At 46.7% G+C, this 23,326-nt stretch overlaps 1 protein-coding gene across 1 annotated transcript; it reads right to left on the bottom strand.

Moving 5' to 3' along the window:
* Positions 1–426: 426 nt before the first annotated feature.
* On the bottom strand, positions 427–22,105 carry LOC125756215 (uncharacterized). Its single transcript, XM_049418166.1, has 8 exons — positions 21,911–22,105; positions 14,785–15,034; positions 12,339–12,449; positions 11,654–11,809; positions 8,390–8,602; positions 3,287–3,448; positions 1,589–1,720; positions 427–450 (listed from the first exon to the last, which is right to left on the bottom strand). Exons 2-8 carry the CDS (start codon positions 15,007–15,009, stop codon positions 427–429), a joined length of 1,023 nt encoding a protein of 340 aa, XP_049274123.1. The 5' UTR covers positions 15,010–15,034; positions 21,911–22,105.
* Between the last annotated feature and the right edge of the window lie 1,221 nt (positions 22,106–23,326).

Genomic DNA, 23,326 nt, shown 5'->3' with positions numbered 1-23,326 from the left:
TGTTGCGGGAAGGCTTCTAATGTTGCATGCGTCTGAACGCAAGTGATTCACAAAGGTTGGCAGGGTTCTGTGTGGCGTCGCAGAAGTCTGTTTCCAGACTCGGGTATCAATGTTGCCAGACTGTCGTTAAATCTGGCGGCTAAATTTGCACCTGCAGTTCCAGCTTTCCTTTATGGTTCCTGTTTAATCCACTGTACATTGCCTACTTCTTGTCGGTGCGCGTGGATTTCCTACTTCTTAGACAGGATCGAGTCCGAGCGCGTGGATTCCCTATTTCTGATACATGATCGAGTCCAATCAGTTAATTGTATAATGGTACATACAGCGAAAGAAAGGGCCCCGGCTTCTGCAAAGCAGGGGCCGGTAATTAAAACGGCCGATTTCGCAATTGCCGATTAAAACGGCAATTGCGAAATGCACAGCGGATTACACAGGAACCTTACAGGAAAGCTGGAATTGCAGGGACAAATTTAGCCGCCAGATTTAAAGGGACACTAAAGGCAAATATTAAGTCGACGTTGATTGTTGAAATAACGGTCCAGAAACCTCGTAGTGCTGCTTTTGTGCCAAAGAAGTGCTTATTTTGAAATAAAGTCACGTTTTTAGTGGTCCGCATAGCGTTAGCGCGCTTCGAATCTCCCGCCTGAAAATACGACTCTCATACGTCACTGCTGCCGTGCCCAACGTTGCCCGCTTTTACTGCGCGGCCGCCGACACTAGTAGCAGCAGAGCGGAAGTAGCGGGACCCACATTAGCAACAACGGCAATCGAAGCCATCGAAGCTTGCCGCTATCGCCGCAATGGATGTGGACGGAGAACTTGACAACGAGACATTGGCTCGCGACGCTGGGCTCCAATTCAGCGACTTGAGCCCCGATGAACGCGGTGTGCTGCTGAGGGCTCGTAGTGCCGGCGTCGTTGCGTACTACGATAGCAGCCTCGGCAGTGACTCTCCCGAGCCCGAGCCCGAAAGCAGCGAGGAAACCAGCAGTGCGGTGTCGGGCGACGAAGCTCATGCGGCATTTTGTCGAACTTTCTGTCAGAGCGACTTTCACGAGCGCGCAAAACACACGCGGGCAGTACGCGATCCCGAAACTACCACTGAGACGGGCGAGGCGCAGTTCGGCGAAAACGGAACCTTTGAACCACGCGCGCCGTTCCCCATGGCAACGCCACGGATGTTTTTTTTTTTTTTTTCATGAATCAAGCGGAAACGAACAAACAGCATTTTATTACGTCTTTTGATGCTCGGAAGGTTCTTTTTTTACTGCTGCTAGTTTGATTACTAGTGATTTATTGTAGGCCGACTTCCATACGTCATCGGGATCACTTCGAAAATGTCCCACTCGTGGCGCTCATCATGCGATACATTTAGCTTAATTTCTCGGTAAGTAGGGCACTGCTGTTGATAATATTGCCGTTTTAGAAGTTGTCATACATTGGACTTTCACTAAGACATAAATTATTTGCCTTTAGTGTCCCTTTAACGGCAGTCTTGCACCACTGACCCCCAAGTCTGTCAAAAGACTTCTGCAACACCAAACGAAGCTTTGCCCAAAAGTAAAGGGAGAATTAACGAAGCGCTCACATGTTCATCAGGTCGTTGTCCTGGTGGCATTGGCACGTTGTGTAATTCAGGGCGATTGTAGTCTTGGTGTGGGTTCTCAGGATATTGCTGTGCTAGCTCTTTGGTCGGGACAGTTTCTTTCGTCAGACGCGCCTGAACAACAAAAGTAACAATTTCAGTGCACTCTAAAGCACCACTCCAGTATAATTGCGATTGTTAAAATAGTTGTTGCATCGGAAACGTTATAGCGCTTCACCACTAAGAAGATCTGCACCAGCTTAGAAGCCGATCAGTTAATTATGAGAAGGAGAAACATAAAATCAATGAAGAAAAACAAAGAAACAATTGACAGAATAAAAAATGCAATGTGATATCGGCAATTACGAACGATGCAACGAAATGCAAACACATTGGAAAGTTTAATTTGAACAGTCAAAACAAGATCAAAGAAAAGCCCGCGACGATAATACTGAAGCTGCATTCTGTACTGTGCTGTCTTTTAAGTCTCATATAGACGGACAGAGTCCTGAAGGCAATTTCAAGTCAACAGCCAGACAGCATAAATATGCCACCAAGGATCGGGAGTTGGAACGATAGAATAACACGAGGCTTTCTTTCCTTGCTAGGCTTTCTGCGCCCCTGCGTGCGTGTGCGCGTGTGTGCGTATGTGCGTGCGTGCGTGCGTGAGTGAGTGAGTGAGTGAGTGAGTGAGTGAGTGAGTGAGTGAGTGAGTGAGTGAGTGAGTGAGTGAGTGAGTGAGTGAGTGAGTGAGTGAGTGAGTGAGTGAGTGAGTGAGTGAGTGAGTGAGTGAGTGAGTGAGTGAGCGAGCGAGCGAGCGAGTGAGCTTATTCCGCACTTGTGTCCAGTCAGCATAGTCAGCATAACGAAATCAGTGTAGCGTACTTCGACTCACTGAGTGCCGATGTACTCACGACTCATCATCATCATCATCAGCCTGTCTACGCCCACTGCAGGGCAAAGGCCTCTCCCATGTTCCGCCAATCAATCCGGTCCTGTGCTTTCTGTTGCCACGTTATACCTGCAAACTTCTTAATCTCATCTACCCACCTAATTTTCTGTCTTCCCCTCACGCGTTTGCCCTCTCTTGGAATCCAGTCAGTTACCCTTAATGACCACCGGTTATCCTGCCGACGTGCTACGTGGCCGGCCCACATCCATTTCTTCTTCTTAATTTCAACTATGATATCCTTAACCCCCGTTTGTTCCCTGACCCACTCTGCTCTCTTCCTGTCTCTTAAGGTTACACCTATCATTTTCCTTTCCATCGCTCGCTGCGTCGTCCTCAATTTAAGTTGAACCCTCTTTGTAAGTCTCCAGGTTTCTGCTCCGTACACCAGCGGTGCCCCAACAATGAAATGCAAGTGCCATTTTGTTCCCGCGAGAACAACAGATATTTAAAGAGAGGTGATTGAGCTTCTCAAGTTCCTTTGTGATACCGGGTCAGGCTATGCATAGTGCAATATGCGGGTTTATGCAAGTTAAGTGACGCGAACTGTGCTGCTACGGGTTTTGATGAACATCAGATTGTACATCATTTGATAGGTGGCGCTCGAGCGCAGCGTCTATCGACACAGTCTGCACTGCTGCATCTGCATGACGAAAACAGCAATCCTCCTCCTCGTCCTCCTCTTCATCATCAACAACAATGTCATCACCATCATCATCTGTTGAGAACTCTGCACTCACGAAGCCACTTACGACTACCATTCCTGGTGTTCGACTGGCTCCGGGAGAATCCGGGCGAGGCATCCGTTGTTGACAAATATTAAAGTGCTTTGGCATATTTATTCTTTTCACATTGCGTTTGCATAATGGACAGCTCTGGATGGCAACATCATCGACGTTACTGACCGCACATGGCTGTAAGGGCAAAAAAAAAACGAAAACAAATCAATAATGTATATAAATACACGCGCGCATTGGGACGCTTTTTAGTAATTATTTCTTTATGGTTAAGACATCCTCTGTACGTTTCAGGAATATTTGACTAAACGTTTCTTCTGGGTATCACCGAGTTATTCATTCCACGCAAAGTTCGAAACGGCATCTGTGCGTTCATCATATATGCAACGCATGCGCAACTAGACACCTTCAGGCTATGGACACTCGCTTCGTGTTAAGTTCAACTGTAACGGGGCACGGTGGTCACGTCCCCTTCAATTTTGCTTCTTCCTCTCGCTAGGCTATGCATTCTGGCACTGCTGTCGCACGTCGGAGGCGCATGGTGCCTTCTACACGATTTTACGTGACATATTGGCGCCGCCATTTTGGGCTGTTAAACGAATGATTTCTTATTTTGGTATCGATAAGATCAGGAAGCATGGTATGCACAAACCCAACCGTTTTCATCATTCATGAGGATGCGTCCACCGTTGCACTGATCGTTTAGTTAAAGGTATACGAAAGGGCAAGGTTAACAGCCCAATATGTCTGCACCAAAACCCATCCGTAAATTGTGCATACAGGGAGTTTCAGCTAACTTGTGCGAAGAAGAAGGTAAACTTTTTTGCCGAATCAATAAGATTCGAGTCCGGCGCATTTTTAATGGATCTGGGCACCCGCCGCGGATGCGGTTCCGAGACCTTGTCTCGAAGCAGCTTTCTCGGCTCGCTTGAGAGCCTAGAGTTGTGCTGTCATGTTCGAACTGAGCGGTGTAGTCTTCCAGCTCGAGCGCAGGCTGGCGGTGGAAGAGACGGAGTGATTCTTACTGTACGAATCATCTATCAAGCCCTACCATGCGAAGTATATATTTTTTTATTTCATGCACTTGAAAGAAATGCCGGAAAAAATTGAAACAGGACAGTTATCTTAGCATCGATGAAATAATCCGACCATTCTGAACAAGTGCCAGAACTTTTTCACTTAAGATTTTTTGCTAGAGTTGTTATCTGAAATACTAGTTAATCGATCATTGTTAATTACCCAGGAAGGCGAGTTAGCAGTTATCTTATTAGTGATGAAATAATCCGACAATTCTCAACAAGCCCTACAACTTTTGTATTGAAGCCTTTGTTTTTTGCTAGATTTATTATATTGAAAGATAATTAAGGAATATTTGCTAATTATTCAGCTTGGGATTGGAAAATATGCCATGAGGTGCTGCTTGCGGCTCAGAACAATACTGAATGAATTAGACACGCGTAGGGCATGTCTCTTTTTTTTTTTTTTTTAAGCGAAGCTTCTACGAGTTACAGATTTCGGTGGTCGCGGCGGAATAATTCGCGAAAAACCCGGCGCCGGCGACCGTACAGAAGTGCGGGTGCGCACAATTAGGTCCTCTAATGTGTGTCCGTCACATGCGCCTTTTTTGTATGCGCCTTTCTCCATTCATTGATGATCTCTCGATCGTGGGTTTGTCGGCGACCAGCCGTTTCTAATAAGGCCATCCGATTTTTTATCGAGGCCATTTGTCATTCCACGTTGCCACACTTCATTGTCCTTTCATTGTTGCATTTCACTCTGTCTGGCATGGCCATCGTTGTTGCCTGTAGCAACCAAGTGTTGCGCTGCTAAGCATGTGGGGTGAAGGTTGAATTCCCGGCATGGAGAAAGAAAAATTTAGGGGGGAGCATTTCGAAATGCGAAAGAAAGAAAGAAAGGGGAGAAACAAAGACAGACAGACAGACAGACAGACAGACAGACAGACAGACAGACAGACAGACAGACAGACAGACAGACAGACAGACAGACAGACAGATAGATAGATAGATAGATAGATAGATAGATAGATAGATAGATAGATAGATAGATAGATAGATAGATAGATAGACAGACAGACAGACAGACAGACAGACAGACAGATAGATAGATAGATAGATAGATAGATAGATAGATAGATAGATAGATAGATAGATAGATAGATAGATAGATAGATAGATAGATAGATAGATAGATAGATAGATAGATAGATACAAACAAAGAAAGAAAGAAACAAGAAAAGAAAGAACGAACTAAAGAAACAAAGGAAGTAAGTAGACATGGCACGCATGCCCTGCTTCGCTTGCTTCCATTTTTCGGATAGGGTAGGGTTCCAAAATTTTTTTTAACACGAAAGTGTTTTTTGCATGGTTCCACCAAGACTTCAATGACGTATTTCCGTCACGGAAATGACGTCGAAAACATTTACACGGTCAGATGGCAAAGAAAAAAGGTTCCATCAACGGGCATCGAACCCACGACCTCTCGGTCCGTAACAGCAGATGCCGGGCACGCTATCCACTGCGCCACGGACACAGACTCTGAAGGCTTTACAAACGCGCCTTTTATATCTACTACTCTCCCGGTCGGCAGGGTGGTGTTGCCCTCTGGGAGCGGTAGAGTATTTCGTCATTACTGTGGAGTCCGGAATTAACACTTGCAACGCGTTACACGTCCGTCCCATTGGGCGTGAATTCGATAGAAGTTCAATTTTGTCAATGCCTTAACACACCGCGAGGTGGCGATCTTAGCCCAAGCGTCATAAAAGCGTCGGCCTCGCTCATAGCATCACGCTAATCCAAACCAAAAATAGCTCTGAGACGCGCGCCTACCTCACCTGGCTGTTACACCGCGTTCCCCACTAAAGCGCTCGCCCCGAGAAAAATCATGGCCGGGGCAGCACGACGCGCTTTGCGTTTCCCTCTAGTCCGTCCGTGGTGTTCAATCACATTTTAACATGCCGTGGTATGGCGACCAAGTACTGCGTCCAATATGCGACGCTCTTCTGGCTATCACACCTCGTTCTCTTATTACGCTTTCACCGTTAACTACTACAGCTACCACAAGGTTTCGTGTAATCATTTAACATGGACGTTAGTCGTCGGGATGGAGATGTATCACCAATCGTCAAAGTGGGTGAATCCACGTTAAACGGTGCTATCGCTGCAAGGCATCAATATACATTGTGCAAACTCTTTTATATCACTGCACAGTAAACATTCAGTTACTTCTGTAAGGGCATGCTTTACTTTCGTGTTACTCCTATTCCTATGGCGGAGGGATCAACCATCTTTTTTAGGGGCGAAGCTCCTTAAAGGGCCCCTCACCAGGTTTGACAATTTTGAGCTGACTAGCGCAATGCATACACTGCGCGTTCACGATCACGTCTGCCAAAATTTGCAACGCTACGCGCCGCAGAGATGGGTCAAATTTCAAGCTGAACGCTGCTTGCCCTTCTTCTCGCGGCCGCGCCCAGAGAATTAGGGGATGACGTACATGAGAGAATGGCCCTGCGTAGATGGTAGTGCTGTGACGTCGGTCCTCTACGTAGACGACTGTGCTCTGACGTCGCCAACAGTAGCACGTGACACTGCGATAAATATTTGACACGACGTGTAGTTTGTGTAATTTGTTGCTTGAATGGATGAATAAAACTTGTGAACAATAATAAAACACACAAACGGAATGTGTGCCTTGTCTTTTTTAATTTTTACTGCGAATCGCAGCGAGATTCGAGACTAATCTACCTCCGTTTTGCACGCGTTCGTGTTCTCGCGCTTTGCGCATCGTGCAGACCATAGAGTTTCCTACAATAAACTCTATGGTGCAGACGCCACCCCTTACAACGAAACTAATTTTCCACCGCGTTCCAGCGCTTATTAGGCTCACTTATCCTCCCGCGTCTAACTAGATGTTCATGCGGCACACGGCTAGTCTCGCGTCCGTACAAATGTCGCAGCTTTCGGGTTCAGTATTAGGTTGAAAGCCAAGTGATCGGCGAGGGCGCATTCGGCATAACTTGCAGAGACGAAGCGCAAAGAACGCCGCCACAACACCGCTCGCGTCTCGGGGGCTCGGGCTGGTTCGGGCACGTCATGCGTTCGTGACATTGTGTGCGCATGACGTGTTCATGCGTATGCGTTATGTGATCCTCCCGCTCGCGTGCCGAAGAGGGCAGGGAAGGGATTTGGCTTGTGAAGGCTACACGGGGCGAGCGGCAAGGGTTTGCATCTCGCCTCCTCGCATCATGGTTTCGCGCCGCTACAAATTATTGTTTTTCTCGGCTTCCATCGGACCGATTAGAAAAATTCTTGTAGCATAATGCTCCTTATTGGGCTCGCAACAACTTCCAATGTCTAACTAAAATTCATTATGTCACCTGGTGAGGGGCCCTTTAAGGCGGCACTCGTTCGTCCCTCGTAGTCGTAGTAGTGCGTAACCAGTCGTAACGCTAGTACCAGATCTTGACCTCCGAGGTGGTGCCGGTGGGAGATTTTTCCTGTGCGTTGTTGAACAATAAAAAATTCGCAGCGTGCGCGTTAACTAAAAGCCGAATTCTTCTGTCTCTCATTCCCATTAGCAACGATTGTTTACCTCCAAGGTAGTGCCTGGTGAGATTTCTCCTGTGCGTGAATAAACAATAAAAATTTTGTTCAAAACGCCGTTGATTGATAAAATAAACCAACGAAAGACGCCAGATGTTTTCTAAAAGCAAAACGAAAGAACGCCAGATGTTTCTAAAGCAAAACGAAAAGACGCCGGCTGCTTAACGAAGGACGCCAGATGTTTTCTAAAGCAATGGTTGTCTAAACAATGAAAATTCACAGCGTACATGTAAAATTAAAGTGAGCTGCAAGTCGTCATAACTCATCGAACCTTTAGTATAAACGCGCCCGATCTCACGTCGGTGATGATGTACTGGGCAGAATTCACGGAAGATTCACGGTTTACCGATGAACCTCCGCAGCTTCGCCCACTCATCATCATTCACTCCGTGGATATGCTGTGATTTTTTCCTCTTAATACTTAACGCAAGTTAGCTGAAGTGCCTTGTATATGCCAGCTAGCACATACTTCTACGTTTAGAGAGCAAGACAAGCGTACCGTATTCGTGTAGACGACCTCTGTGTTGGCACGCACTTTAACCATGGCTCCAGGCATTTTACGATGATTGTTCCTGCTCCCGGAAACCGAAAGCCCTTCGTGATTTGGGTCCGAGTCGCTGTAGGAGCGTGCATTAGAATCCACAGTCGTTGCCGGGCATGACTCCACTTCTCGGACAGCGTTTGGATTGGAGCTGCAGACACGTTCGTGTTGCTGAAAATAAATTAGCCAACACGTGAATAAACACGACATGTAAACGTTCATCGCACACGGTTAAACCTAGGCCTTCACTCTTTCATTTATGGAATTTGCAGCAAGATTACTGGGATTGTAAATATATTGGACATATTAATTTATGAAAAAAATGTTGTTTGGCACTTAACGTAATTAACATATTGTAGACACATGGTGCAATACACAAGGGGCTTCTCTGTTCTATTTTGTATCAGTAACATAATTTTTAAGTGTCACCTATCGGTCCCGACGTGGGTGCGGCCCGCTACGTGCTAGTTCACGCCCCGACGGACCTAAATAAAGTTTTTCCATACCATACCATACCATACCATACCATACCTACGACATATGGCATAATTCTACACTCTCGATCAGGTCTCGCTTAAAGTGCCGCATATAGTCAGGAAACCGGACATTTTTCGTCTGGTTTCCTGGATATAGCCAGCATCGAACCAGGACCTTATTAAGAGCGTACTTCTTGAGACAGATGATACTATTACAAACGCCCGCTATTTTTTAGTACAATCAAGATGACCAGGGGCGCAGCCAAGGAGGTGGGGTTGGGGGAATTGAACCCCCCCCCCCCGAAAATTTTCAATTTCGCTTGCGTATATATACACACATACAAACGCACGCACGAACATACATTTGAACCACCCCCGAAAAACTTCTGGCTACGCCCCTGAAGATGACTAAAGTTGAAACCCGCAATAACGAAATCGGTGGGGAAAGCACAAAATGGCTCTCTTGCAGGAATTTCGTTGGCGCGAGAATGTGGCAGGAATCATATGGTATTCACAAAAAAAAAACACATTTTATTTCCAAAAGTCAGCAAGTTTGCTTTGGCAGGCCTTACCATGAAGCAATTTCATGTCTCTCGATCGGGAATCTCATTCGCCACGGTACAATGTTCGCCCCATTCACTGGTCAGTAACGGCGGCACTGCGCTGTCACCAACCGTCATCAAGCGCGCCGACAGGCGAACCTTCTTCCGGCTCCGCTGGATCAGCGCAGATCAGCGCAGAATCGTGGACAGCGAGCTGCGCGCAACGCCGAATTCTTCGACGATGTCCATTTTTTCCCTGTCCTTTTCCACCTCACCGATGATTGCAGCCTTATCTTCCAGCGTGATGAACTTCCGCTTTTTCGTTGGAGGCGGCATCTTCGCAGGCAGTGAAATCGGACGAAGCAATCGCAACACACAGTTCACGTTGCACCAAGCGACCAAGCAAACGCTTCACAAATGGCTCCACACACGCGACTATGTACACGCAAAGCCGACAAAGCCAAGCACAGAGCCAAGCCAACGAACGTAACTGCATGAGGAATGTGGATTTGGCTACGTAGTCCGCGATAACGAGCAGGTGCTTCGGCAAGCCATCATCATCACCATTGTCGCCAGCCTTATGTTTTTTTTTTGTAAACAATGGTGGCGGCTGCTTCTCAAGTGCGCTGTAGCGATAGTTTAGCACAATTTAACTGTAGCATGAATGTATTTCAGCAGTTTTCGAATGTAGTTAACTTTGCGAGAGTAGATTATTCGCGCACTCGTGTTTCAAAAATTTCGTTAATGAGGGGCTGCGGTATGAATATCTTTCGTAGTCGCGAGTTACGAAATGCATTGACTCCTATGGGCGTTCGCCGGTGCTCCGAAAATATTTCGTTGCGGTGAGAATTTCGTTCCCTCGGGATTTCGTTATCGCGGGTTTCGACTGTATTACAAAAATGAACAAGGTTCGCTAATTAGGTTATATCCTCATTACCTAAAATGCACATATTGCAACTGAGAAATATAGCCGGTAACTAGCAAACTTTCATGCATATAATTTACTCTAAACATAGCAGCATCCTAAAGATATGTATTCTCAATGTTTTTAGCTACACGCACTGGTGTTACACTCACTTTTTAGCTTGAATGCATACAACCATGTTTCGGTAAATTAGCGAACGTATGAACACCGGATGTTTCACCGCAAGTTCTGACAGCTTTCTTCCTAAAGCTGGTACCAATTTTTAAAGCTTGGTTCCCAGTGGATGTGCTTCATGGACTGCCTGCTTTAATTTCGCGCACTGCCCTATACACGCTATAGCAGTTAGTTTGAACGTTGATTAGAAAATATTCATTGCACGGATGCATTTCGGTTGACAGTGCGAATCCTCTTTCGCAAGTAATCCATTTTAGTAAGTTCAGTTGTGAGCAATATAAAAGGGAACACTGGAATTACTTCCAAGTGGCCATAGTGCCTAAACGCACTTGCCAAGCGCAAAGGGGTCCCAGCACTAAATATTCAGTCGTAATGGCATCTCCTGGAAATCAGTACGTCACATCCGTATCCGCACATCACTAATCCCTGCTTAAAATGGCCATGACTCCCAATTTTGAATCATAATCTGTGTCATGTGGGTTAATCCTTGTGCTTTCACAAACAAGCCGACGAAATTTCAGTGGATTAGCTCGAGCACTTAACTTACAAGGGACTATTTTTATAAGCACGGGAGCGGCCTGAGAGTTGGACAGCACTGGCGCACTCGCGAGCCGTGACGTAACAAGCTGCTTGCTGTGCGAGCCTCTGCATTCCGGCGGACGATTTTGTTCCGTGGTGAGAGCTGCGCGTGCGATGGAGCCGTTTCCGCCTTCTCCAGGTTGGCATTGAAACTGAATGATTGGCAGCGGCTGAAACATAGAAGACGACAGCTCCGCGCCGTGCCGCACATGCCGTCACACACACCATGGAAAAATGACGGTCGCCGGCAGTGGGCAGGTTTATAGCCTGCGAGTTCTAGGAATAACTTTGCATTGAAATATTCGTTTACATTCTATTGTTCATAAATGTATCGGCTAAGAGACCCTCTACTTCCATTCTTCGCTGAAAACCGCAAACTGTGGGGTGACCATGGATGTCATGGCCGCTTTCAACACTAACTCGACGTTCCATTTCATATTGGTCATGGCTGTACATTTGACATGCTAGTGGGTGTCCTTAAACTTCCATTATCGATGCAGTAAATACAGCGTAGGTGGGTACTTACCTCCAGCCTCCAACGAGGAACTGCCACAACGCAGTGACGGCACTGCAGAATTTGTTGTGGGCATGAAGTAACGTGGCCTTGCCAATCAACGCCTTTCACTGCATCACCGCAGGACAGGCAGATGACTTCCGTTTTCTCACATTTCAGTATATGTTCCTGAAATTAAAACAATTTCTTGTCTTTGGTCGCATTTACAAAGACAGAGGGTATAAAGAATGAAACAAAACATCTCAGAGTTCTATGAATGTGAGGTCAAAAAGCCTGACACTAGGAATAGAAATTTAACACCCCACAATCCTCACTCTATGAAACGTTTTCGCGAATTTTAAACTGCAGTAAAAATGGAGCGACAAAAATCAAGAAATACGCCGCTTTTTTGTTATTAGAGCAGCCATACTGGTGAAAAAGCTGCGGCCGCAAGCTCCTAGCAGAGTGGTTATATTCAACCTATTTTCTAATTAGCAGTACATGACTGGAACAATTAACTCACCACTGCAGCTATACTTGTAAGCTAAACTAATTTTCTTGTGTCGTTGCTGATAAATACTTGATATGCTAGTTACTGCAAGCGCTAAATTATTTGATGGAATAACAGTCAGCAATTGCTTATGGCTGCAAGAGAGATAGATGCTAGGTCTCAGGAGGGAAGCGTTGAGAATTTTATGGTGAATGAGTAATTAATTACCTCCAAGTCTTTCAAAGCGCAATGTTCAGAGCAGGAGTCGCCGTCTTTCGCGCTTGGACAGTAAACCACTTGATCCATGACGATATTTAATATGTCGATTGCGGGCATCATCTGCAAAAGGCAACGGAGAAAAACAAGCCAAAGGTTTAGGCGAGCAAATGGCAGAATATTTCGCGGGAGAAATGTGCCTGCTGATATTAGCAGCTAATCACGTAGCTTGCTAACTAACCGACTAAAGAACTAGCTAGCTTGCTAACTATCGAACTAACTTGCAAGCTAACTAGCTATAATCTCTTAGAACCTAATAATAAATGTAAGCCCCGTTCATAGCGTTAACTGTCCCACCCAGAGAAATCTGCATTGATTTCCCCATCCAATCGCAATTGCTCGTTTCTGTGATGTCAAGCACATTTGGCGTAATTCAGGTGGGTGACTTTCCCATACACACACATGCTCGTTTTGCTGGTTTTCGGCCGATGAACTGGAGCTTGCTTGCAAATTTAAGCAAATATTCTGAATCACTGCTCGGGGAAAAAACCCTTAAACAGGATCTGGGTGCTCGAGCCGACGTTTCGACAAGTGGACTTCTCTTCTTCAAGGCTGGAACTGATTTCAATTCCAGCCTTGAAGAAGACAAGTCCACTTGTCGAAAGGACGGCTCGAGCATCCACCCCCTGTTTACGATTTTTTTCATCGCAAGCTCCCATCTTCCACTTCCTGCCGTTTTTGTTTGCTCTGGGAAACGTAATATTTTAGGTAGGCATGCCGAACTTTTACTTATTAACCTGCGTAGTATTTACATTAGCAGTGAAAAACTACTCATGGTTAGAACAGAAACCACCTGGGATAGCACTCTTGCACAGATGCACAGATGGAGAGAGTTGTTGGCAGGGTTGCCAATGGTGGCTACTTTTCGCCAAATTGGCGAACTTGAGAGGCCCGTGGCGACCTAAAATTGTGAATGGCGACATGGCGAATTTTTGGCGATTTTCGGCTTAGGTCTCCACAGAGTTTTGAATCCTAAGCTCAGTGTCTTCCTAACGAATGAGCGGCAACATTCTCAGTACTTTTCTTGGTTTTAGACCCACGAGTAGAATGTGCACATTACGCGTCATTCGGTATGTCCGTCCTGTAACTCATGTGTACCTCCTCAATTCATCTAGAGAGATAATAAAACGTTTATTTGATGTTCTGTGAAAATAAGATCAGTGAGTGGGATCCCTAGTTCGGGATACCATCTAGATGCAGGAGGTACTGGAACGTCCCCCAGCGACATTCTAGCAAAATGTAAGTCAGCGGACTGCCTTGAAACCGTGAGGGGGCAGTGATTGACTATAGGTTTATGGCTTTATGTGCTTTAAGCTTATCTGAAGTTTCGCATCTGAAGGGGCAAGACGACGGGTTGGCCGCGTGTTCCGACCATTTGTTCCGCCAAAGCTCCAACTACTCTGAATAGCTTGGCGACTTATTCACTGTTGTAGTACCCCCAGTTCAGCTCGCAAAGACTGTTTTGGAATAGCGAAGAGAGGCGGGATACGCGGCTATTTCTGCAATAAAAATTATTTATTGAGGCATTTTTCACTGTTCTCGGTGAGCGTGTGCAATAAAAACAATTGCTATATAACATTTTACATTGTTATACAGCAATAACGCATCGGATTGATGCGTGTAGATATAAGGAACTATAAGAAAGGGTCAGTGATGTCCGGTATCATATTAGTTCACACTGAAAAGGTGTAAGACTCACTAATGATCGGTTCATGTAAGAATTCTGTCGTGTTACCTTCAATAAACTTTTTATTCCTTTTAATTCATATAAGGGTACGTAAAGTTGTCTACAAATAATGCTTTCACGGTTTTCGCCCAAGATTTATACCCCACTTTTAGCTTTGAAACGAGAGGACAGGGATAGAAGGATATCATGAGCGTTTCGTTCATTCACCCTTGCGCCACCACGCACATCTTGCGGCTAGTCGGAGAAGCAGCACCATGCACTCCCATGGTGAAGCGGGCAATATGACTGGCATCGAGAAACGTCAATATAATTTAAGGGTCTTGGATGGTACTGTATTCTACGGGGCTATACGTGAGTGGAAATTTTTATTACTGGGTATGCTGCACATATCTAGAATGACGACTTTTTTGGCGAAATTTGTAAAAAAATGGCGACTTTTGGCGACTTTTTGCTCGTCGTTTGGCGACATTTACTCGAAAGTCAGTGGCAACCCTGGTTGTTGGGGCGGAGCTCGTAGTTATTCCTAACTATAGATAACTCTCATCCATTAATTATCATGAGAATATAGCGATTCCCCCCCTCCCCTCAGCATCAGTCACCAGCAATCGCGTTTCATGATTCGTGTGCACAAAAGTCTTCTCAGGGTGTTAAGTACCGAAAGTATTTTCACACAGATCGCTTGTGCAAACATGTAAAGAAAATCTGCATTACCTCGTCGACTGAAACGTCCTTGTTCTCGTATTTGCAGTGTATTTTCTTGCGGTCGCTGCACTCGAAGATGCATACGCTGCAGAACGCGTGCGACGAAGGATCCTCGAACATATCCTTCGAGAGCATGCCACATTTCGAACACAGCGTGCACAGCGGCAGCTCGTCGGCGAATTTGACCATTAAAGGGCCTCCGGGCAGGTCTCTGTACTGAACGTCCTTTCTCATCCTGGCAACAAGGATATAGTCGATCCTGCAATGAGAACACGTGGTTCGTTCGGTTACGGTTTGGTGTCTTCAGTGAGCCAGATTGATCGAGGGGCCTTATTGTTCAACAGTTTTCAGGCTATCTTCAAAAATGCCAAGAAATATGCAGGACCTCTCAGTATAAACAAGCATCTGAATTATTCGGTTGAGGCTAAGTGTGTATTCTAAAGCATCAACAACTGAATTATTCGCTTGAAACTATGTGTGTATTCTAAAATGGCAAGAGGTATTCAGGACGCCTGATAACATGAACGACCAGTGGTACACAGGTGAATTATTGGATTGACACTAAGCGAAGATAATGCTGATTTTATTAGAGTGGATAGCCATCATTCGCCGATAATTGCCAATATTGGCAAACAGTTAACGTACGCGGGCCAATACTAGCCAAAATTTACAATGATTGGGTTAGCGCAGGACAATACAAAATAAGACATGGCCTAATTCTGCAATTAGTGGTGTATAACATGCAAGCAAATGCGGTAACAACATCGAAACGTCTCTACTAGAGAAATTTTGAATTAGGTCAGAAATTATCGTCAGCCTTATCGTGAACATTACCATACCCTGTCAGAGAAAATTGGTGAAAGACGCTCATAGACACATTGCCTGAAGTAAAGAAAATCTTAAGTCCTATATTCACCTAAGCAAATTGTTTTGAACAAACGCGTAATGGCATTTCCCGAAGTTCGTTTAGTAAGTGATAACTAAGCCTGCAAAACAAAAGATCAAGTACACAGTGGCAATTACTAACAATCGCTTCCTACATATCAGTGTGTGTTGTAAAGGCCAGATTGCTTTAGACAAAAGTACGCCCACCGCGTCACCTGCAAAGTGCATCTACATTTCACGTGACGTCATGGACGTGGCTTCTCGTGATGCTAATACATAAAGAAGGGGGCCACTCTGACGTTATTGAGACAATGTGATTCGTCAGCGGCGAACATGGACAAAAAGTAATCTGGCCGCTGTGATTCTTTCATCCCTGTATGGGCTTCATATCAGCTTGAGATAAGATGAGCAAGCCGCAGAGCAAACGCTTTTAGCAAATTTTCGCAAGCACGCATTATCGGCGTCACTTGAAACGCGAACAGCGGAGCGCGTGGCCCGAGCGTCAGCGACGGTATAGTGCGCATTGTCTTGTGATCTCCACTGACAGGCGCGCGCATCCGCTTAGGCAGCAATGCGCGATACCCGTACATTGCGATATCCTCGTTTCTGCTCTAGTTCTGATATTTGAAAGTGAGGCAATAAAAAAAAGTTCACAGCATATCAACGCGTAACACCACGTTCCCCGCTTACGCTCGCCCCGAGAAAAATCGCGGCCGGGCCAGAGAGGAGACACGACGCGCCTTCCCTCTAGTCCGGCGGTGGTGTTCAATAGATCTTTAACACGCAGCGGGATTAGCTTTCTCAATTGCTAGCCTAGCATCTGTTCTCGGTTCATGCCTCAACCATGCGGCAAGGAAAGGAACATCTGTAAGCGTTAAATTGGCCTTTTCAAACTATCCAAGAATGCCTACTGCAAGTACAGTTGCGAAGTGCCCACTAGATGTAGATGTAGATCCTCTACTGCTGGCTCACACCCACTCAGGGGGATTGGCCAAGAATCGGGTAGCTTAGAAAAAATTATTTAAAAATTAGTAATGAGAATAATTTTCTATTTTGTTTAACAAAAATATTTTTTACAAGTTAATTTTGTGAGAATGATAATTAAAACAATAGGGGGGAAAATAAAGATGGGTGGAATTAATTTTCATCAAATAAGAAATACCTAAATATAGAAACGAATCTTGCTGTACTTTGCTTCTGGTTAACTATGGAACTTTTCAACTGTGGTTATTGTTTAAATCTCTTTGACTGTTCTATGAAATCTTGCATGGCCTCGCACACTTTCCCGCTGCTGTGCCCAAGGGTAAGTGCACCTAGAGATAGTATATTTGATGTTCTCAACTCTAATCCCATTCTGCGTAATGGCGTTTCTAGCAATGTCTTTCGTAATGTAGAAAACGTCTGACATGAGATCAGTGCCCACTATACGCAATAATTCTTCCTTTTGCGAATCAGTGAAAGGCCCACTACATGTCCGTATGCCAACACGTGACCCTACGCAGATGCTCACGTTGTTGATGCTTTTGCGGAGACAGAGAGAGAGGGAGAGAGAACTTTATTTTTGTCCTTGCTGGGGTCAAGGGAGGCGGGGGCCAGGAGACTAGCCCTACCGGAGCCCCCCTTCCTCAGGCGGCGGCCAGACCTTGGGTCTTGGCGGCGTCTTCGAGGATTAAATTCTTCTGAGCGCTTTGTAAGGGGTGGGCATCGAAAGCACCCACTAGTTGCGCAATTCACGTGTTTTGACACCTTGCGCTATTCTACGCTTCTGCTACGTAGTATTATCTGCGTTAAGGAGACTCCTCCCACTACATGGCATTCATATAATGGTTTTTTCTTTTTAGACAGTTTCAAGCAATAGCGTCGCTCTTTGGTAGAACACCTGCTTGCCACGTTCAAGGCCTGGGTTCGATTCTCACTCAAGCCGACGTTTTTTATTATGCATTTTATTTACATCTTTCTCAATTTTTCGATCACGGACAACGACGCCGACGCCAGAATTTATGCGAAACGAGCTCTTCAACGCTATCGCGTTAAAAACTGAATATTCCCGCTGCTTCGGCAGGCAGCCTTGTATTTACACTTACGGCCTGATCGAAAATGCACGAAGAACATTTGCTGTGCAGTTCGATTGATTACAGTCACACTCTAAGAAAAAAAAAAGAGTATGCGTGACTCTTTTCGGAGAGTTCTGACTTGCCACGTATACGACTCTCTTTAAATAGTCACGGTGACTCTCTTGGTGGGTCAGGATCGGCTCGCTCTAGATGAGTCCCCTGACCCTCTAGGAAGAGTGGAAAGACTCTCATCCGAAAGAACACGTTACTACTTGTAGGGAGTCAGACGACTCTTGCCGGTAACACTCCTACGGGGGTCAAGTGACCCACACCGAAGCGTCAAGCGACTCCACAAGTATTTTAAGCTACTCATTGGACCCTTGCTCTACTTTTGCGCGACTACTGTTGAAAATAGTGGAGTATTCATTTTAAGCAAGTCCAATAATACTTGCCGTTCTGCCCAGCGACTGCAAAAAAAGAATAGTTCAGTTTTAGCATTATTTTAGTAAAACTCGTCAAAACAACACATATTTTCTAGCAAAGTTATATAGAAAGCGCGTAAAGATGGCTTTGATTTCCAATTAAGAAGTTTGGGTATTCCTCATTTACATGCTTCTATGAGTATAGCCAACTAAAATGTGTGAATGATGTGCATAGTGCCATATAGTACAAAATATACTGCAGAAATCGGCATCATGTTTCAATCTTTATTCCTTATGATTAAGAATATATCAAAAAGTGGTGACGGCTGTAGGCATCAGACTTGTGGCTTGCTAGGTTGTCGCTCCTGTTCAGCGTGAGCACCATGAAAAACGGTATCTGAAAAGCAGAACGTGATATTATGATGAGAAAATGAAATTGCAGTAAACGTTTGCAAAACCTACACAATAAGTGGTTCACACAGACATAATAAAGGCTAACAACAAAACAACAAAGCACATCCTCCGGCAGCCAGGGGCATGTCGTGAGCGGTTATTGACCGCATGTTTTACAAACGTAACCCATCCTTAAATACTCAGATAAACAGATGCGAGTACTAGGGCCCGAACGACACCCAGAGCGTGCGTACGCCGTCTACGTCGAGATCAGACATGTCATGTGCTTGAATTAGCGCACATAACTCCCACAATCACGTACACTCACTCGATTCTGTTAGAGCGCCCAACGTCATCGCAGTGTATGCAAACCACGAAAACAGCAAACAGAAAAGAGGGAAAAGAGTGAACGCCGGCGGCCGCAACGACGCGCGCCGTTGAAAGTCTAGAGCTTTTTCACTTTACCGGCGAGGCGTGTCCAACTTGAATGACTACCGCGTACATTCTGGAAGCCACCGTACTATATCTGCACCTCAAACTACCCTCTTTCAGCCAACAAAAACCATTACATATAGTGCGTCTGAGCGTTCTGTACACAGGCTTTCTTTTTTTCACGTTCCCACGCGTGGAAGCACGGTGAACACTCAAGGTCGATGGAAATGTTATTATGAAGTAGACTAAAGGGCATCTCAAAACGACATCTTGCACCTTCAGTAGTGCAGACACGACGTGCGATCAGCAAGAAATGACCCTCGATTATTGTTTGCATCGCTCACTTTATGGGAGTTTGTACAGCAACGCGCATAACGGTGGCAACTCGTTAACTGATAGCTATAGTTGGGCATCCGCAACAGCCCCGCGGATACAGGCTACTGTTGGAAATGGCTGGCAGATTCCGCAGAGCTGCTGCAGACGCCCAGCTACAGCTGTATAATTAGGCAGTACACTCACCGTTAACTGGCGCCCGTTGTCGGTGTCCGCAGCTCCATGAATATTCCGCCCTCCAAGCGTCACTTCGTGCACGGAGCCGGCGTCAACACCACCGAAGACGCGCAACCAACGCAACGCATTCCAATAGACCAGGAGACGACTGAGAGAGGAGAGCGGCGCGCCATCCCGGTGCCAACCCCGTCTGCGTCGCCGAGCAAGGCGCCACAACGGCGCCAAAGGGCGAGCGTTCTATATGTATGGCGTATACGGCGGATCTTCCGTATACCGAAGCCAATCGAAACGCGCTTTAGGAGGGTCCAGTGACTCCTTCCCAAGTGCGAACTCTTTTTCTCTGCCTGTACCTTCCAAAAGGGGTCAGATGGACACCCGAAGAGAGTCACGGTTCCATGACCCTCTTTTGACTCTCTTTTTTCTTAGAGTGCACTGACTACTGGGAAATTCAGTTTTCTCGGACCTATAGTGGCCTCTAAACTTTTGAAGCTGACTGCAAGCCTTGTGCACACTCCCCGAAACAGAAGAGGTGCAGGTGGACAAGAGCAAGCTGGAACAGACAAAAGAACAAAATAGATAAAAGAAATAAGTGAAGGAGGAGGGCAGGGCAGGGGAGATATTGGAGATAGCGAGGTTGGGGTGATAAAAGCGGGATTGGACTTCTACAGCAGGAGGGAAACAACAGGAGCAGGCATGGGTGTCCGGACGGGGTAGAGGGGGCAGCCAACTCCCCCCCCCCCCCCCTCTTGCCTCTCCTGGAATTTCGGATATTTTTCTATGCAGTGGCAATAAGCTACACAGTTTCATTAGCACATTCAGCTACCGTATATGCATGTGAAATGGCCTTCAGTATTGACAGCCAACTTAGCACGCTACACACTATTGACTAATCTTGCCGGTTATGTCACGGCAATGAAAGAAAGGCAGCTCGTGCTAGACGTCTCCCCTCCTGCCCCCTGACCCCCCCCCCCCCCGTGGATACTCCCCCCTCCCCTGCAAAAAGTTCTGCGGGCGCCCTTTGGGGATGGGGGGTAGACAAGGGCCGATACTAGTGTTGGCCTCATTAAGTTTAAATTCAAATGGAGTCATGTGCTTTGTACACCTGGAGCCAGACACTTTGTAACGACCCAATATACATAGCTTGCACGCGACGTCATGGACGCACAACATGGCTCCAACATGGCGGCTTAGATGACGTCAAGGCACTATAATCACGCGTCGATTAACCTGCTTCAGTGTGATAACGACGTCGCTGGAAGGCTATTGGATCTCTGTGCATGGATAACGAAGACACCAGCATGCGAGGTGCTGATAACACGAACGTGACGTCACAAAGTTCGCCTGCCGCCATGTTGGTACGCCAACGTGGCCGTTTATGCTACGTTAGTGCAAGCCATCTATAGCGAGGTTAATAAGGTGTTTCGATGAGAGTAGCACGCTATTTGCTTTAACCGTGCACTTAAAGCACCATGCGTGATTCTGTTGCAATAAATGACGCAACTCAAGCAACCCGGAACACTTTTACGCTCATGACACTCTCTGAACACGGAAGTTGATTGTGTACCGAAGCAAGCAAACCGAGCTCTGCGGTATGCAACAAGAATAGGTGTGAGCAAATCGCCATAACCCTTAAGATCAAGCATGGCTGCCCCGCACTCTCGCTTCTAGATTAGTGACAAATCAGCGTTTTTAGTCAAGTGGAAGAAGCGCATGTTGGTGAGTAAATACGGCTAGTAATTATCAGTATTGCCAGCAAAAACACGTCACGTGAGTGCGGTGCACATTCTTTCAAAGCGCTTGTGTTCAGAGCGATACGACTAGTGCGTGTCTAATCGGCAAATCTCCCCTCTCCACTCAAAGCTAGTTGACCGATCGGTAATGATAATTCTTGGGGTTTTACGTTTCAAAACTACAACATCATTACAAGGGATGCCATAGTGGAGGGCTCCGGAGATTTCGACCACCTGTGGTTCTTTAACGTGCGCCTAAATCCACGTTGACGGGCCTCTAGCATTTCGCCTCCAATGAAATGTGGTCGGGATTCGATCCCGCGACCTTCGGGTCAGCAGTCGAAGTTCACCGAGCAAGAACGGCATCTATGGCCGCTTGACCACTGCACTTTCGGGACCACCCACAGCGAAACGAAGGATCTGTGCCACGCTGCGATCGCAAGCCTGCTGTTCTGAATAAATCTTGGTAGCCTTAATAAAGTTTTTCCATCCATACATCCATCCATTCATTCATCCATTCATCCATCCATCCATCCATCCATCCATCCATCCATCCATCCATCCATCCATCCATCCATCCATCCATCCATCCATATTTCTGCACTGGGCGTTTGCCTTGCACTTGAGATATCATTGATAAAACGCTAGAACACGTCCCTTCAAAACATGCTTCGTCGAATACCAACTGCAGGAAAACAACCGCACTGACCTGTACTGACGTCCGGAAAATGGTGTCACGCTCGGCAGGAGATCGTCAGTAGCGAAGATTCACGCGAACACCACCAGGAAAGAAGTTCGACGCACGTAACATTTCTCATTTGCTAAAGAGGCAGCCATATTGCTTCGAGGCTCCACTATGGCGCAACAGCAAGCAGACAGGGAAGCGTTTCCGAGCCGAAGCCCCGATATCGCCACGCTGATTGTTGCTATGGTGACCGCGCCGGTACCGCTCTGCTTTCACGTTACACGGGAATGCCATCCGCTGTGGCTGTGTATGCAGTCGGCTTGGCTGTTGGCGGCGCTGCGCTGCTGTCGAGTGCGCTGCGGCGCGTTTTGGCTTGACAATCTCGCTTCCAGCCCGTTTTCGCGTAGCGAAAAAAGCGTTCTACTACGACAGCGCGACAATGGGCATGAACTGGCAAAAATACGAAGCCTTCATTGGCTGTTTTTTGGTCATCGAGCATGTTTGAAACGAAAGTAACACCCCGTTACGTTAGTGCTTGTCGGCGGGCTAGTTTGGTTTGGAAGCATGGTGATGAAACAGCGCTAAGAGACGAGGACGGTTGTCAGTACGCGCTCGTGTGTGTGCCCTTCCGTCCTCGCCTCTGAGCGCTGTTTCATCACCATACCCCCTTATGTAACACCCCCTAGTAGGGTCTTTAAGGAAAAATTACACCATCTCCCGCTAAAGGGGATCATGAGGCGATGCGAAGCCGGAGCACTTGCACGATCGCGTTCCGTTGGCGTTCATTGGGCATGCTAACGACCTCGCGTCGTGGAACGCGAAGAGGGACGCTACGCGCGTCGTATCTTCCATCTAGCCTGGCCGTTAATTCTCACAGGGCGAGCGGGGGGCAGCGTAGGAGAGGAGAGAGAAGGGGAGGGGACGCGCATGCACTCGAGCTCATCGCGGCGTTGCGCCGGAGAGAATTTCGGCATGTCTAGCACGCGTTTCAGAGGAAGAGTGGAAAGGGGGAGGGGAGAAGGGAAGTGGAGAGGGGGTGGGGAGAGGATATGTGGAGAGGGTATGCGCATGCGCAGTAAGGGTGGTCACGCCGCACACCACCACCACCACCACCACCACCACCGGATTGAGCTCCGCCTTAAGATACTTCGCATCTAATAAAAAGTTTTGTCGTTTTACTGGTGCGCGGTGCAATATGTATCAGGTAGCTGGTACATAACCTGGTGCCTGTGGTAGCTCTACGCACCCAGGGACGCTGTGGCCGCAGCATGCAATACCACGTCTTGCTTCCACCTGTAGATCTTCAGGAACCGCATTGCGGCCGGTGTGAGCTGTGCAAGACGATCTGGCTTGTTCTTGCCTGCCCATGAGAGCGCGTATTCAAGATCGCTCCGAAAGAAGGAAGTAGTGGGCGTCAGCAGTAATCAGGCTCTTGTATGT

The sequence above is a fragment of the Rhipicephalus sanguineus genome, chromosome 8 (assembly GCF_013339695.2).
Source record: "Rhipicephalus sanguineus isolate Rsan-2018 chromosome 8, BIME_Rsan_1.4, whole genome shotgun sequence".
Classification (NCBI taxonomy): domain Eukaryota; kingdom Metazoa; phylum Arthropoda; class Arachnida; order Ixodida; family Ixodidae; genus Rhipicephalus; species Rhipicephalus sanguineus.
Note: the sequence above shows the minus strand (reverse complement) of the source record. Positions and strands in the feature narration are given on the sequence as shown.